Raw genomic sequence first — 15,963 nt, forward strand, 5'->3', positions numbered from 1 at the left:
AACTTAGACCATTAATAGAGAACATTATATGATTTTTTTCACTTTGATAATATGTAAACATATTATTTTAAGTTGACAAATATCAGATTAACACAACTTTTGATATGATAGAACAAATTAAACTAAATCCAAATGGGAGGTAACATGTTTGTCCCTTTGATACACTTTTTGGTCAATCTCTTTTATCCTTTTGTTGCGCTTTATTGGCAAGAGTTCTGCCGTCTTCTAATTGCTTTCCAGAAAAAATTAATCTCTATTGGAACATTGCCCACACAATCTTCACCACCCTCCACTAAATCCTAATAGTATAAACAAACACCAACTGTTAATACTCAATAATCTACAATACTTTTATACATTTGGCTCATCACAAACAAACACTTAAGAAGAATAACTACTATCAAAGAACCCAATTTAGAGTCAGAAACAAGAAACCTCTTTTCTCATTGTACTATCTAACAACATATCCTTAGAAGCATCATCAAGTCACTCAATGCATTTTGGAGATGAGAAGATTTAAATGATGAATCTGTTGGATAAGGTGTCTAAGTCCATAACTATTTCTGGTATGTACTTGACCCGACCCGGTATGGTCCATTTGGGTTGCATGGCATCATGCATTTGGATAGACTAGATGAGAGAAATAACACTTGTGGTTTATTAATATATTATAAGTTCTAATATATTAATAGTGTTATTTAATTAGTATTGATCAAGAATTAATTTGGAATTAATTAAGTGATCAAAAGAAGACTAATTAAATATATGGGTTGATTATGTAAATCATCCATAACTTGTATAGTGGGCTAAAAGGCTCCATGGGTTATCAAGTTTGACTAAGGTCCATAGGATGCTCCATGGATGCTCCATGGGAGTTACAAACCCATGTGTCATGGAAATGAAGAGCCATGTTACATTAGGGTTTACATGGTGTAATCCTAAATGTAACACACTATATAAAGAACATGTGATCTACCAAAATCGGTTACACAAGTGGTTGCAAGAGGGCTAGGCTGATTTACAAGTGTTATACATTCTCTCAAAGTCATTCCAAAGCATTTGGTGTTGTGTGAAACATTTGAGGCATCACACTTGGGGTGCTAGGCTCTCAAGGTTTTCAAGGAATCAAAACAACTACAAGGTATGTAATTCTAGCCATCTTTTATGTTTAAAGTTCCCCATGTATGCTAGATAGGTTTATGAACCTTGGAAAAAGTATTTTGCATGTATTTTAGACAAACATAGATCCAAGGTTTTCTAGGGTTGCATGTACACTTAGGAGTGTTAGTATGCTCAAAACCCATCAGTGGTATCAGAGCCTAGGCTTGTTTATTTGATACTTGATGCAAAATAGTGAAAAAAAAGTCGAATTTCTTGCTGTCTGCATGATGAACTCGCCGAGTCCATGAGCCTCAGAATGCAGATTTTCGACTTTTGCTGCTAGAAATGGACTAGAAACATTACCCTAAACTATTTTGGTGTTTTAAAACTTGTTTTAGTTGGTGTAATGGTTGTTCTAATCCATTTACAATGGCTAATATCAAAATTCCATGATTATATGTGCTCATATGTTCTTGAAATTTTGATATGACTATTCATGTTCTTATGAGTTTTTGATAGATCATAGAAATTACTTGTTAAACCTTGTTTAATGCTGAATTCATGATCTTTATGTGTTTTAATGGAGTCCATAACTTGTCCTTAAGTTATGGATAACCAAAATTCACTTTGTATTAAATCCATTAAAAGAACACATAAGTTACAAAAAATGAAGAGTCTTCATTTTAATAACTCATAAGTTATGAATTGAAAGGTTTTGTAAAGTTACAAAACTTGCCCTCAAGTTTTGAACATGTAAAGTCATCTAATAAACTTTAGTTCCAACCCCTAGAATTTTAAAAGTTAGAATTCAACCCTTATACTTTATAATATTATAAGTTTAATAATTATATATGTATAAGAACAAAGTCGTTTTAGCGTTAGTAGGCCTCATTCATGAAGCCGGTCTATAAGGGGGTTATAAGGTTGTTGCCTATAAAATGGCAGCTTAATGAGTGTCCATTCTCACCCACCGCTTCCTTGATTGGTGGAGGGTCGTTAGCCGAACGGGTAGGACAATGACTTAACAATTCTCATTAAAAGTATAATGATTATTATAAAGTAACTAAATGTTTTTATAAATTCTCAATCTTAGTTACTTTAGGAAAATGTGAAAAAGGTGCTAACCCATGAAATTACACTTTGCACTTTGATTAAGTCGTTGGTGGAGCGTGTGTAGTTAACCGGCACACTAACTTGGACTTAACAAGGTAGGAAAAGGGTGACTTAAGGTTTTTTCATAGGTCGGTGGAGCGCGTGTGGTTAACCGGCACATAGATTAAGTGAAAAACATTAAGGGTACCAAGTAATTTGCATGGTTACTTCACACCTTGTTTTGTGATCCTCGGTATCCCAGTCACAAAACATGAAGGGCACACTCGAGATTGAAACATGTCATTGAAAAGTTCAATGAATCTCAAAAGAATCTAGGAGTTTCTAAAAAACCAAATAAAACCTAATAAATTAAATATTTCGTTTTTCATGGTGGAAATTGGTGAATCGTCATTCACCTACCTTTCAAATATGTTATTACTTAGATTACGGCATCCCTCTTCTAAGTATAATATATTGTGATTGGATCCTAGCCTTAATATTACATTTGGGTGTTTTATTAAGGACTATCTTATATCTAAACTAAACTTGTCTTTTCTTCTTTTCAGATGTCTTCAAACAATGCTGCTTTTGGCTCAAACCCTACCGGCTCCTTCTCTCTCATGAACCTTTGTGGGAGAGTCATCTTTGATGGATCCAACTTTACAGATTGGATCAAAAACATCAGGATGGTCACTCGATATGAGAACAAAGAATATGTTCTCGACAATGAGCTTAAGGTACCCGAGCCAACTGCTACTCCTGAAGATATGGCTGAATATGAGGCACATGAAAGAGATGCTAGCAAAGTGGCATGCATCATGATGACCACTATGACAGCCGAGCTCCAAAAGTCCTATGAGGACTACTATCCTTTTGAAATGCACCAGGATTTGATGGACCGCTACCATCAGAGTGCTCGTCAAGAGCGATATGAAATCATCTCCTCCATGATAACAACCCGAATGAAGGATGGTGAACCCATCACGGGCCACATGCAGAAAATGCAAAGGTATGTGGACCGTTTGATGAAGCTGAATGTGGACTTCCCCGAGGAGTTAGCAATAGATATCATTTTTCACTCCTTACCTTCGTGTTATGATCAATTCCGCATGACATACCACATGAATAAGGAGGAATTTGCCCTTAGCAAACTTCAAGGACTCCTAAAGACCGCTGAAAGTGGTCTTAAAGGTAAGTCGGTTGTTACCACTCCTACTCCTACTTAAAACTCCGCCCATGTCTTGGCAATCGGGAAACATAGAGGGAAGAAGAGGAAGAACCCTTCGAAGGGTACCAAGGGTAAGACCCTTGATGGCTCCTCTTCGAGTGGAACCAAGAAAGGTTTCGTCACTCCTTCTTCTGACCCAAAAGAGGCTGAATGCTTCTATTGCCATGAAAAACCACACTGGAAGTGGAACTGCCCAAAGTACCAGCAAGATTTGAAGAATGGGAAAGTAAAACCCAACCATGCAGGTATTTACACTATATTATCTAATAACTCACCCTATTCTAACTCTTGGGTCCTTGATACCGGCTGTGGTATTCATATTTGTTCTGATTTGCAGGGACTAAGAAGAAGTGAGAATGTGGAGCATGGAAAGATAAACTTGATCATGGGGAATAGGAAAGCTTCACCTGTCACCAAGATTGGAGTTTATACTTTGTTACTAAGTAGTGGGTTTACTTTAGATTTGAATAAATGTTGTTACTCGCCTGAAATGGCAAGAAATATTATTTCCTTTCATGCTTTGTATAAACAAGGGTTTACCTTTTCTTTTGATAATGAAGTTGGTGGAATAAATGCTTTCTTTAATAATGTGTTTTATTTTAAAGCATTGCCTTGTGATGGTGTGTATGAAGTTGTGTCTGTTGTAGATAACTTAGGAAATAATGTGTTGTGTATTGATTCTACTAATGATAATAACTTGGATAAAGCATCATTATGGCATTGTCGTCTTGGACATGTAAGCAAGAAACGCATAGGCCAACTCCAAAAGGATGGAGTCTTGGAGTCATTTGACGTAAAGTCAGATGATAGTTGTGAATCATGCTTACTTGGAAAAATGAAAAAGTCACCCTTCACAGGTTCTTGTGCTAGGGGTGAAGGTTTGTTGGATCTAGTGCACACAGATGTGTGTGGACCCTTCAAAACTGCCATAAGGGATGCTAATCGTTATTATGTGACTTTTACAAATGATTATAGTAGATATGGATTTGTATACTTAATCAAGCATAAGTCAGAGACTTTCGATAGGTTTAAAGAGTTTAAACAGGAAGTAGAGAATCAATTGGGTAGGAACATTAAGATGCTTCGATCCGATTGTGGTGGTGAGTATCTTAGTACAAAGTTCCTCGACTATCTTAAGAAATGTGGGGTTGTCTCACAATTGACACCTCCCAGGAAACCACAGCTGAATGGTGTAGCTGAGAGGCATAATCGAACCTTGTTGGACATGGTCCGTTCCATGATGAGTCGAGCTTCGCTACCAATCTCATTCTGGGGGTATGCCTTAGATACTGCCGCCCATATCCTTAATCTGGTCCCTACAAAGAAGGTTGCCAAAACACCTCACGAGATGTGGACTGGAAAAGTTCCTAATCTAGCCCACATCAAGATTGTGGGTTGTGAGGCTTTCATAAGGCACGAGACTTACGATAAGCTCGAACCTCGAAGTGAGAGGTGTATTTTCATCGGCTACCCACAAAAATCCTTTGGTTACCTCTTCTACAGACCTAGTGATAATGTGGTCTTTGTAGCAAGGATGGGTGTCTTTCGAGAGAGAGAGTTCATAAGCCAAGGAAACAGTGGGAGACAAATTGATCTTGAAGAAATTCAAGAGTCAAGTGGTGAAGGAACCTCAAACCCTTGCAATCAACTTGAGGAGAAAACTCATGTTGATCCAATTGACGATTCTGTACCTCTGAGGCGTTCCACGAGAGTTAGGAATGCACCTGAGTATTACTATGGTTTCCATATTACTGCGGAAGGTGAGACACTTATCAGTGATGAGAAACTGGTAAGTCTGGATGAACCTCACAGCTATGCGGAAGCCATGGCAGGCCCCGAGTCTGCTAAATGGAAAGAGGCAATGGACGGCGAGATACAGTCCATGTATGACAATCAAGTTTGGGACTTGGTTGACAATGTACCAGGTCGCAAGACAGTTGGGTGCAAATGGATCTTCAAGAAGAAGACTGACATGGATGGTAATGTACACACTTATAAGGCGCGACTGGTTGCAAAGGGCTTTTCTCAAACTCCAGGAGTTGATTATGATGAGACCTTTTCACCAGTAGCCAAGATTAAGTCTATTAGGGTATTGTTAGCCATTGCTTCATTTCATGACTATGAAATATGGCAAATGGATGTCAAAACCGCTTTCCTTAATGGAAAGTTGGCTGAGGATGTTTACATGTGTCAGCCAGAGGGTTTTGTCAGTACAGAATACCCTAATAGAGTGTGTAAGCTTGAGAAATCCATTTATGGATTAAAGCAAGCACCTCGCAGATGGAATCTTTGCTTCGATGAGAAAGTCAAAGAGTTTGGCTTTTCGAGGAGTGAAGATGAATCTTGTGTATATGTCAAGGCTAGTGGGAGTATAGTTAGCTTTTTGGTATTGTATGTGGATGACATACTACTCATAGGAAATGACATCCCGATCTTGCAGGAAGTGAAGTCCTGGCTCGGGAAGTGTTTCGCTATGAAAGACCTAGGAGAAGCTGCCTATATTCTAAGGATAAGGATTCTGAGAGACCGGAGTAAAAGACTAATTGGACTTAGTCAGAGTACATACTTGGATAAGGTGCTGAAGAGGTTCAGCATGCAAGACTCCAAGAAAGGAGAGTTACCCATCCAGAATAACGCTAGATTGAGTAAGACTCAGAGCCCGAGTACCGAGTCTGAGATAGCAGAAATGAGTCGAGTACCTTATGCTTCTGCTGTAGGCTCGATCATGTATGCTATGACTTGTACTCGTCCTGATGTGGCCTTTGCATTGAGCATGGTCAGCAGATATCAGGGGAACCCTGGTAAGGCTCACTAGATTGCATTAAAGAACATCCTCAAGTACCTGCGGAGGACTAAGGACTGGGTCCTTACCCTTGGTGGGAGTGAGGACTTGAGAGTTGTAGGGTATATTGATGCTAGCTTCCAGACTGATAGGGATAATTTCCGCTCTCAGTCGAGCTGGGTCTTTACCTTAAACGGAGGAGCAATTACTTGGAAAAGTTCCAAGCAGGAGACAGTGGCTTATTCAACTTGCGAATCAGAGTATATAGCGAAAGCGAGGCAGCAAAGGAGGCAATATGGCTGAAGAACTTCATTGGAGACCTTGGAGTTGTACCAGCTATAAAGGAGCCTATGGAAATCTTCTATGATAGTGAAAGTGCAGTTGCCTTAGCGAAGGAACCAAGGGATCACGGGAGATCCAGACACATTGACAGAAAATACCATTTCATCAGACATCGAATAGAAGAAGGACTCCTCGTGGCAAAGAGGGTATCATCGGATGAGAACCCGGCAGATCCCCTCACGAAGGGACCGGGTAGGGTTAAGCATCTCCAGCATGTAAGGAGCATAGGGATGAAGGATGATATTAGTTTTAGTAGTTAGATAACTTTGAAATCTGTAAAGTGTAATTGACATTTGATGATGAATAAAAGTTGTGTTTATTTATAAGTAAAGTGTTGCTATCTTTTGTCAATCGTTTACTATTATTTCTTTTGCATGTTTTGACTTCCAGAATATTTATGTTGTGTTTTACATATTATTCAAATTATCCACAGTCGGTCATATGTTGGAAGTAGATATGAATTAAGACTGTCATGAGTTGGTTGTAGAGGTCTAAGATGTTGGACATGGCCTCAACACTCATGAGTGCTCATAAGTTCTGAGTATTGGATTCAACCCACACTCGCTGGTATCACTTCATGGAATTTATCTCGAGTGATCGCGAGACGGTAATATCATATAAGTCTTCAAACCTAGAGATATGACTTGTTGCCTATGAGTTGGTTATGCATTGATCGTACGAAAACGCATTGGTAACTCGATGTTATAAAACGTACTGTTGTGTGTGATTCAACAAATAGTAGAATAAGCATATGAGTCGAAGTTTATCTGTTCCTTCTTGGATTAGAAGCGATATCTGGGCCCCTCGATGATTTTGTTTTGACCTATGTACCGGGCCCGGTCAGAACTAAGTTGATGTGTTCAATTAAGTTCTATGTCAAACAAATCAGAAATCGGGAAACAAACTGCTGGACAATAAGTAAGATATTGTTCCATGTATTTGTCCGGCTGATATCTAGAACATAGGATTATATGATCACTTATCTTAAATGGCGTATCATCATCTTCTCAGTTCCGAGAGACCTTGAAAAGAGCTACGATTGCTGATCGGTTCCTGAAGTCATACTTGCAGTTATAGTTATTAGACTTATCCAAGTGGGAAACTGTTGGATAAGGTGTCTAAGTCCATAACTATTTCTGGTATGTACTTGACCCGACCCGGCATGGTCCATTTGGGTTGCATGGCATCATGCATTTGGATAGACTAAATGAGAGAAATAACACTTGTGGTTTATTAATATATTATAAGTTCTAATATATTAATAGTATTATTTAATTAGTATTGATCAAGAATTAATTTGGAATTAATTAAGTGATCAAAAGAAGACTAATTAAATATATGGGTTGATTATGTAAATCATCCATAATTTGTATAGTGGGCTAAAAGGCTCCATGGGTTATCAAGTTTGACTAAGGTCCATAGGATGCTCCATGGGAGTTACAAACCCATGTGTCATGGAAATGAAAAGCCATGTTACATTAGGGTTTACATGGTGTAACCCTAAATGTAACACACTATATAAAGAACATGTGATCTACCAAAATCGGTTACACAAGTGGTTGCAAGAGGGCTAGGCCGATTTATAAGTGTTCTACATTCTCTCAAAGTCATTCCAAAGCATTTGGTGTTGTGTGAAACATTTGAGGCATCACACTTGGGGTGCTAGGCTCTCAAGGTTTTCAAGGAATCAAAACAACTAGGAGGTATGTAATTCTAGCCATCTTTTATGTTTAAAGTTCCTCATGTATGCTAGATAGGTTTATGAACCTTGGAAAAAGTATTTTGCATGTATTTTAGACAAACATAGATCCAAGGTTTTCTAGGGTTGCATGTACACTTAGGAGTGTTAGTATGCTCAAAACCCATCAGAATCTTCAGCATCGTCCTAACAGGATAATTGGTTGATACGTTATATTTATAATGGAGTCTATATATTTCATTCTAATAACCAATTATTTTCATCGAAACTAATATATAAAGAAAGAAATCGAAATCAATGTATTATGAAAGAATCAACAGCATGATCAGAACTCAAAACCCATAGCAAAACAGAGGTAAGAGTTGTTTAATTATAACTCACAAACGGTTCAATTTCATAGTACCTTGCGTGATCTGTGTTCAAAATTGGGGAAAATTCATGAACTATAAAGCTCCAAACAAATACAAAGTGAATTTAAATGAATCCGAAAAGCTGAGAGAAATAAAAGGAGAAAATCATGAAGGTGGAAGAAACTGAATTGCATAAACAAAAGAATGATTGCTTACCATCGAACTTGGTGAGACCGTTAATTGCTAGATGGTGATAGCGAGAACAGGAGCAAGAGAGAGTCTTGATCAAATTTCGATTTTAGATGAAGAAGCTACGAACAAAAATCAACAATTAAACAATCAATGATGATGACAACGGGGCTGAAGGATGGCAGCGATGACGACCGGACTGGATGATGGCGGCGATGGCGACGGGACTGGAGGAGGGTGGCGTTGGGGGAGAAGACCGGAGGTGATAGGACTCGACGTTGAAGAAGGAGACATCGTCGTGTTTTTTTTAGAGGAGCGATATGGTCGGTAGGGGCAAGAAGAAGAGAAAGCGTGCTTTTGAAATGAGAACTGGTGGTGGTGGAAGGAAATCGATTGAAGGAGATGGAGATGGAGAGCATGCATCAAGGGCAACGGCAAAAGACATCCATTTTTTCAGCCTCTTTTTCCAACGAATCGAATCAAAGCACCATGGACTGATTGTGGACCGAGTAAGACCGAACCGGGTAGGTCAAAATGTCTGACCAGACCGGGTCATCAAGAAATCAAACAGCCCCTTATCAAACATATATATCTCATGGTAGTCTTTACCATTATTTAAAAAAAAAAAAAAAAAAAAAAAAAAAAAAAAACCTGTTTTAATGAAATCTAACAAGGCATCTTATATAATTAGTTTCTTTCTTCTGTTAACGTCACTAACTAAATAAATTTGATCAACACGATTGTTTCTTCTTCTTCTTCTTGTTACTAATAATGATGAAATATTAACTTATATAACTTTGATTAACACGATTGATTGTTTCTTCTTCTTATTGTTACCAATAATGATGAAATAGTTGGTTACATTATTTCTCAAACAGATATATACATCTAATTAAATTTATTGCTCATGATATATATGCCCAACATGCCAATAACAACATCTAAGTCAACATTCACATTATTAAATTGTCATTTAATATTTCATTAAATACGTGAACCGTGAGGGCACGGGAGATTTTGGTTCCTACTTTCGTACCACAAACTTCTTCTCTCCGGCCTTATCGTATCATGGACCATGATATCAAATCGGAAAAACCAACCTCGCCGTCAACCACCGACCACATTCCACCGTCCTCCACCGGAATCCTCCCCTTAACCAACCCTTCAACCACCACCTCCGCCACCACCCACAAAAAACTCACTCTCATCCCACTCATCTTCTTAATCTACTTCGAAGTTGCCGGAGGTCCTTACGGCGAAGAACCAGCAGTTCAGGCGGCCGGCCCACTCTTCGCCATCATCGGATTCCTGGTCTTCCCGTTCATATGGAGTATCCCGGAAGCTCTTGTCACCGCCGAACTCTCCACCACTTTTCCCGGCAACGGTGGTTTTGTCATATGGGCGTATAAAGCATTCGGTCCCTTCTGTGGGTCCTTGATGGGTACATGGAAATTTCTCACCGGTGTCATCAACATCGCAGCATTTCCGATTCTATGCATCGACTACATGGAAAAACTATTTCCGATCTTCTCCTCCGGCTTACCTCGAACTCTAGCAATCTTGTTTTCCACCCTCTTCCTCTCTTTCGTCAACTACACCGGTCTGAATATCGTCGGTATCGCCGCCATTACCCTCGGAGTCATCTCTCTTCTCCCCTTCATCCTCATGTCACTCATCGCCATCCCTCAAATCCAGCCACACAGGTGGCTAAGTTTAGGCCAAAAGGGTGTCAAAAAAGACTGGAACTTGTTCTTCAATACCCTTTTCTGGAACTTAAACTTCTGGGACACCGTGAGTACAATGGCCGGTGAAGTCGAAAACCCAAAAAAGACTTTCCCCGCAGCACTCTTCTCCGCCGTGATCTTGACTTGTTTAGCATATATAATCCCTCTCATGGCGGTCACCGGAGCTGTTTCGGTAGACCAAAGTGAATGGGAATCCGGGTTCATGGCAGTGGCGGCAGAGATGATCTCAGGGAAGTGGTTAAAGATTTGGGTCGAAATCGGAGCTGTGTTATCAGCTATAGGTTTATTCGAAGCTCAGTTAAGCAGTTGTTCTTATCAAGTTCTGGGCATGGCGGATTTAGGTTTTTTACCAAAGTTTTTCGGCGCTCGATCAAAATGGTTCGGCACTCCATGGGTTGGAATCTTGTTATCAACTGCGATCACAATCGCCGTTTCTCCAATGGATTTCACTGATATAGTAGCTTCTGCAAACTTCATCTATAGTCTAGGGATGTTGTTGGAGTTTGCATCGTTTATATGGTTAAGAAGAAAGTTTCCGGCGCTGAAACGGCCGTACAAGGTGCCGCTAGGGGTGCCGGGACTGGTGGTGATGTGCCTTGTTCCGTCTGCATTCTTGATCGTGATCATGGTTATTGCTACCAAGATTGTGTATTTGGTTAGTGGGTTAATGACTGTAGGTGCTATTTTCTGGTATTTTTTTATGAACTATTGTAAGTCAAAGAAGTGGTTTGCATTTGCAAATGGCGATGAAATTGAAGGTGAGGAAGAAGTGTCGGCATCTTGATGTTAGGGGTTGTGATATGGATTTGTGCATCTTTGAATTTGCCTCCACTACTTTGAAACTTAGGTGGGGTATGTTTGGTGGTGAATTGGACTAGTTGATGTTGGCAAAATGTCAATTAGATTTGAAGTGATTGATGGTCTTGTCAAGTTTAGTGTGGCTTACCATTACATTTTTACTATCTACTAATTTTAGTTTACGTGTTTAGATGATAATCACAAAAATATCCAAATGAAGGTGACTCAACAAACGAAAATATTCTTTTCTAAAAAAACCCTAACTTTTTTTCTCCTAAAAAATCTCTCATAATATTTGATAAGCTTTTTCAGAAAAAACAGTTCAAAAAATCAAATCCAAAATAAAAATAAAATACAATACAAGATTAAGGAATAAAATAAACTTTATGTTTAATCCAAAAATAATATAATACATAGATAAAATTGCAAAAATGATTTATGTGTTTGTCAAAATTATATAGTTTTACTCCAAATATGTTTGATGGTGCACCAGTGGTCAAAAATTAAAAATTAAATACTTCGTGTGTTTTTGGTCTCCATCAGCTTGAAAAGTCTATTATACCTTTTATATTTGTTTTTTTATTTTTTTATTTAAATTAAAATTTTTAGTTAATTAAAAATAGAATAAGGACTCTCTCTCTCTCTCTCTACGTTTACCACTAGTCAACTTCTCTTCTTTCTATCTCTTTTCAAAACTCTCTCTCTCTCTCTCTCACACACACTATCAAGAAAATGCATACCCTCTCAAGAACACCTACACACTCTCAAGAACACCCCTACCATATCTCCACATATCATCATCGTTCGCCGCCACCATCCGTTGCAAACCACCTCCTTCCCCCACGCTCACCATAATCAGATTTCTTCGGCAAAATCGTAACATACAGATCTGACCACCACTCCTCTATGTAAGTTGTCGTCAGGGCTAGAGTTTGCAGAATGGATCCGGTCACCACCATTATTGTCGTATACCATCACCGTTTTCCACCACCATCCGTTGCCGCCAGGAAACCCTAATCCTCAGAAAAGAAAACCCTAACCCTAAAAATATAGATCGGAACCACCAGTGAAGGAACAAGGTTGGCTTTGATGGTGTTTTCTGGAGACGAAGAAAGAAGGATGGTGTCGGTGGTGGTGGTTTCTGAAACCTTTTGCCCTTTTCACCGACGTCGCCATTTCCATCGTCTTCTCTCTTTATTTCTTATCCGACGTTTGACCAGTTACAAAATTGATGTCGTTGTCTCGATGGTTGAGATCTACGAGAATCGACGTCGCCCAAATCTTTTCGAGATATGTTCATCTCTGTCACATACTAGTAAGGAGAATTTTCAGAGGGGGTTAGTCTTGTTTTTCAGGTCCATGATGATAATGGTGGTGTTCTAGGAGGAGGACGGGTGGTCCGACGATGGTATTGGTAACCGAGGTGGTGGTGGTTGAAGTGAGAGAAAGAGAGAGGGAGAGATAGATAGATAGAGAGAGAGAGAGAGAAAGAGAGAAAGAGAGGGAAGATAGAGGGCGGGGTGGGTGGGTGGGTGGGTGGGGTGGAGGTGGTGTTATTTTCTTTTTATTTTTTTTAATGAAAACAATAATAAAAAATTAAAAACAAATAAAAAGAATTATCAAAGGGCATATTCGTCACTTTAGGTGGGGTCTGGACCAAAAGCATCACCAAAACTTTTTGGACCAAAACCACTTAATTTTGCCAACCATGGGGACCATTTTTGCAATTTAGTATAATATATAACGTCTTTTATGATATTAACATTTCTGTTAAATGTCACAAAAACATTAACATCAATAATAGCAGTCATCAGTAAACCTTGAGATCCCATTAAAATAAAGAGACAATTACTAAACTAGCCATTTTTCTAATGACTTGTCCATTTTTACCCAAAAATTAGCATTTGTCCTAAGATAGTAATCAAAATTGTAGGTGATTAGAATGGTCTACTCTTTCGCCTAAATGGTCTACGATTTTGGGTTTAATATTTAAGGGTTTTTTTTTCATAATTCAAAATGAAAACCGTAGACCTTAAAATGGTCTACAGTTTGGCCTAAATGGTCTACGATTTTAGGAAAAAAAATTGGTTCAGGTGAGCAATTTTCATGTTTAAAAATTCAAAGGTTTAACCCCACTCATGACGTGAGCACATATGGCTCACGACGTGAAATCAGCCTGAGAGGAAACCCTAATTTTAGGGTTTTTATTATGTATTTAAAGGAAGTAAGGGCTAGGGTTAGCCCACCCTCGACCTCCATCACCTGCTTGCACTCCCCTTTGAAACCCTCGCATCGATATTTGATCTTGAGCTTATTTGTGGTGATTCTAGCCAAGGAGAAGAAGAGGAAGATCATCTAGTCCATCATTTATGCATTTAAGTCTCTCCATCAAGTATTCTCACACCTTATGGACCTTTTGTGAGTTTCAAGTTCATTGCTTTATGAGTCCATAAGATTAGATCTAGATTTTAATGCTTAATCCTTCATATTCAAGATGATATAGTGGTTGGAATCCATAAAGTTGCCAACTTTATGGATCTCCAGTGTCCCTTGAGTAGTATAGATGCTAGATCTGGAATATGGTTGATTTTTTGACTCTTGCATGAGATTTGGTGTCATTTTCTCCTTGTGTGCCCTAGTTTGTGTTTCGGACATGCATTGGACATGCATGTCAAAAAAGTTGTCATTTTTATGATGCTCTAGAGTAAATAAGACACTATGGAGGATTTGATTGCTTGGCCAAAAAAAAGGATTAAGAGCTTCATTCAGCACTTCTGTCCACAGCGTCCTCACGACATGAGCTCTTGGATGTCACGACGTGAGGATGGTAATCCTCGACTGTTTTGACTTATTAGGTCACGATGTGACTAGTGGCTGTGGAATTTTCGAGTGTGGATTGATTTTGACTTTGACCAGGGCTTGAGCAAGTTTGACCTAAGGGTATTTTGAGTTGTATTTGAGATTGGTCACTATTTGATGAATAGGTGACCGGTAGAGTTGATATTCGGAGCAATGTCCTGTTCAACGATCTTTTCGGACTGAGAGGTGATTTTTCCTCACTATACTTGTGGGTCGAAGTCACCAAAGTCGACATACTAGATTTAATATCCTGGTATATTCTAGATGTTATGTTGAGTATATGGTAGATATGTATAATTGCCTGTATTAATGGATATGTGTTACACTGGGAGATCTGTAGGACTACCTGTATTTGTTGGATATTGATTGTTATGATATATTTGGATGTGTTATTTTCGGTTGGGTTGAGGCGGTCCTGCTTTATGCTGACGGCCAAGTGTAACATCCCGACTCCCAGGTATAATATTTAATTAATTTGCATTCATGATGTCAGAGTAACTCGACGAGTTGGATGCCCCAACTCGCCGAGTAGAGGAGTTAATGGCCGCGTGATTTTTAGAGTCTACTCGACGAGTTGGAGGACCCCAAATCGACGAGTAGGTGCTTAGTGTGAAAACCCTAATTTTCAGGGTTTTTGTCCCATTTAAAGGACCTTAAGCCTTCATTTCCGCCTCCCTTATCATCTTAGCACTCTTAGAGAAACCCTAATCGAGCTAGATCCTTGTGTGAGAGAAAGAGAGGCCAACACTTCATACTTTGGTGCATTTTTGGAGGAAGATTGAGGAACAAAAGGCTTGGGACTAGAGGGAGCTCTTGGATTCGGTGTTTATTCATCCCTAGCTTCTGTTTGAAGGTAAAAAGTCACCACCTTGCTCATTGTTTGGTTAGATCCCTTTTTCTAGGGAGTTTAGGGCCTTTTCCCATCCTTCTTTGAGTTCTGGAGTTATTTGAGCTTGCCATGGAGTTAAGACTTTAGATCTGGACAATAGGAGGTCCCTTGAGCCCAAAGGTCCAAGCTTTATCAAGATAGTGGCAAGCTTTTATGCATTAAACCCTATATAGAGCTTGTTTTGGCATTTCGAGCCCTAGATGCCATGCATGGACGTAAAGCTTGCAGATTTACGTGGTATTTCGGCCTTGGGAGGCTAGATCTAGAGTTTGGGACATTATTTCTGCTTAGAGTCGTCTAAATGAGAATTGGTCTAAAGGGACTCGGCGAGTGTATGAGCCAACTAGACGAGTCAGCAAGGGTTTCCCCGATAGGCTGAACGCACTACAACTCAGCGAGTTGTAGTGCGTTTTACGTGGTATGGAGTTATTTGAGCTTGCCATGGAGTTAAGACTTTAGATCTGGACAATAGGAGGTCCCTTGAGCCCAAAGGTCCAAGTTTTATCAAGATAGTGGCAAGCTTTTATGCATTAAACCCTATATAGAGCTTGTTTTGGCATTTCGAGCCCTAGATGCCATGCATGGACGTAAAGCTTGCAGATTTACGTGGTATTTCGGCCTTGGGAGGCTAGATCTAGAGTTTGGGACATTATTTCTGCTTAGAGTCGTCTGAATGAGAATTGGTCTAGAGGGACTCGGCGAGTGTATGAGCCAACTAGACGAGTCAGCAAGGGTTTCCCCGATAGGCTGAACGCACTACAACTCAGCGAGTTGATGAGACAACTCGACGAGTTGAGTTGGAGTTTTCCCGATTCTTCTGACGATAGGAGGAACTCGACGAGTCACATAGGTGCATTCGCCGAGTTGGGTCAACAGGTACTGTTGACTT

General features: G+C 39.4%; 1 protein-coding gene across 1 annotated transcript; it reads left to right on the forward strand.

Annotated features, from left to right (window-relative positions):
• The first annotated feature begins 9,733 nt into the window (after nucleotides 1–9,733).
• LOC145119872 (putative polyamine transporter At3g13620) lies at nucleotides 9,734–11,508 on the forward strand. The gene has a single exon (XM_079055638.1). The coding sequence runs from the start codon at nucleotides 9,852–9,854 to the stop codon at nucleotides 11,310–11,312; it is 1,461 nt and encodes a 486-aa protein (XP_078911764.1). The 5' UTR covers nucleotides 9,734–9,851; the 3' UTR covers nucleotides 11,313–11,508.
• Nucleotides 11,509–15,963: the final 4,455 nt, after the last annotated feature.

Source organism: Lactuca virosa, chromosome 6, assembly GCF_052849685.1.
Source record: "Lactuca virosa cultivar CGN04683 chromosome 6, Lactuca_virosa_CGN04683_v6, whole genome shotgun sequence".
Taxonomy (NCBI): Eukaryota; Viridiplantae; Streptophyta; class Magnoliopsida; order Asterales; family Asteraceae; genus Lactuca; species Lactuca virosa.

Excerpts from the sequence above, each read along its gene's own strand:
- LOC145119872 (XM_079055638.1), top strand. The coding sequence starts at position 9,852 with ATGGACCATGATATCAAATCGGAAAAACCAACCTCGCCGTCAACCACC.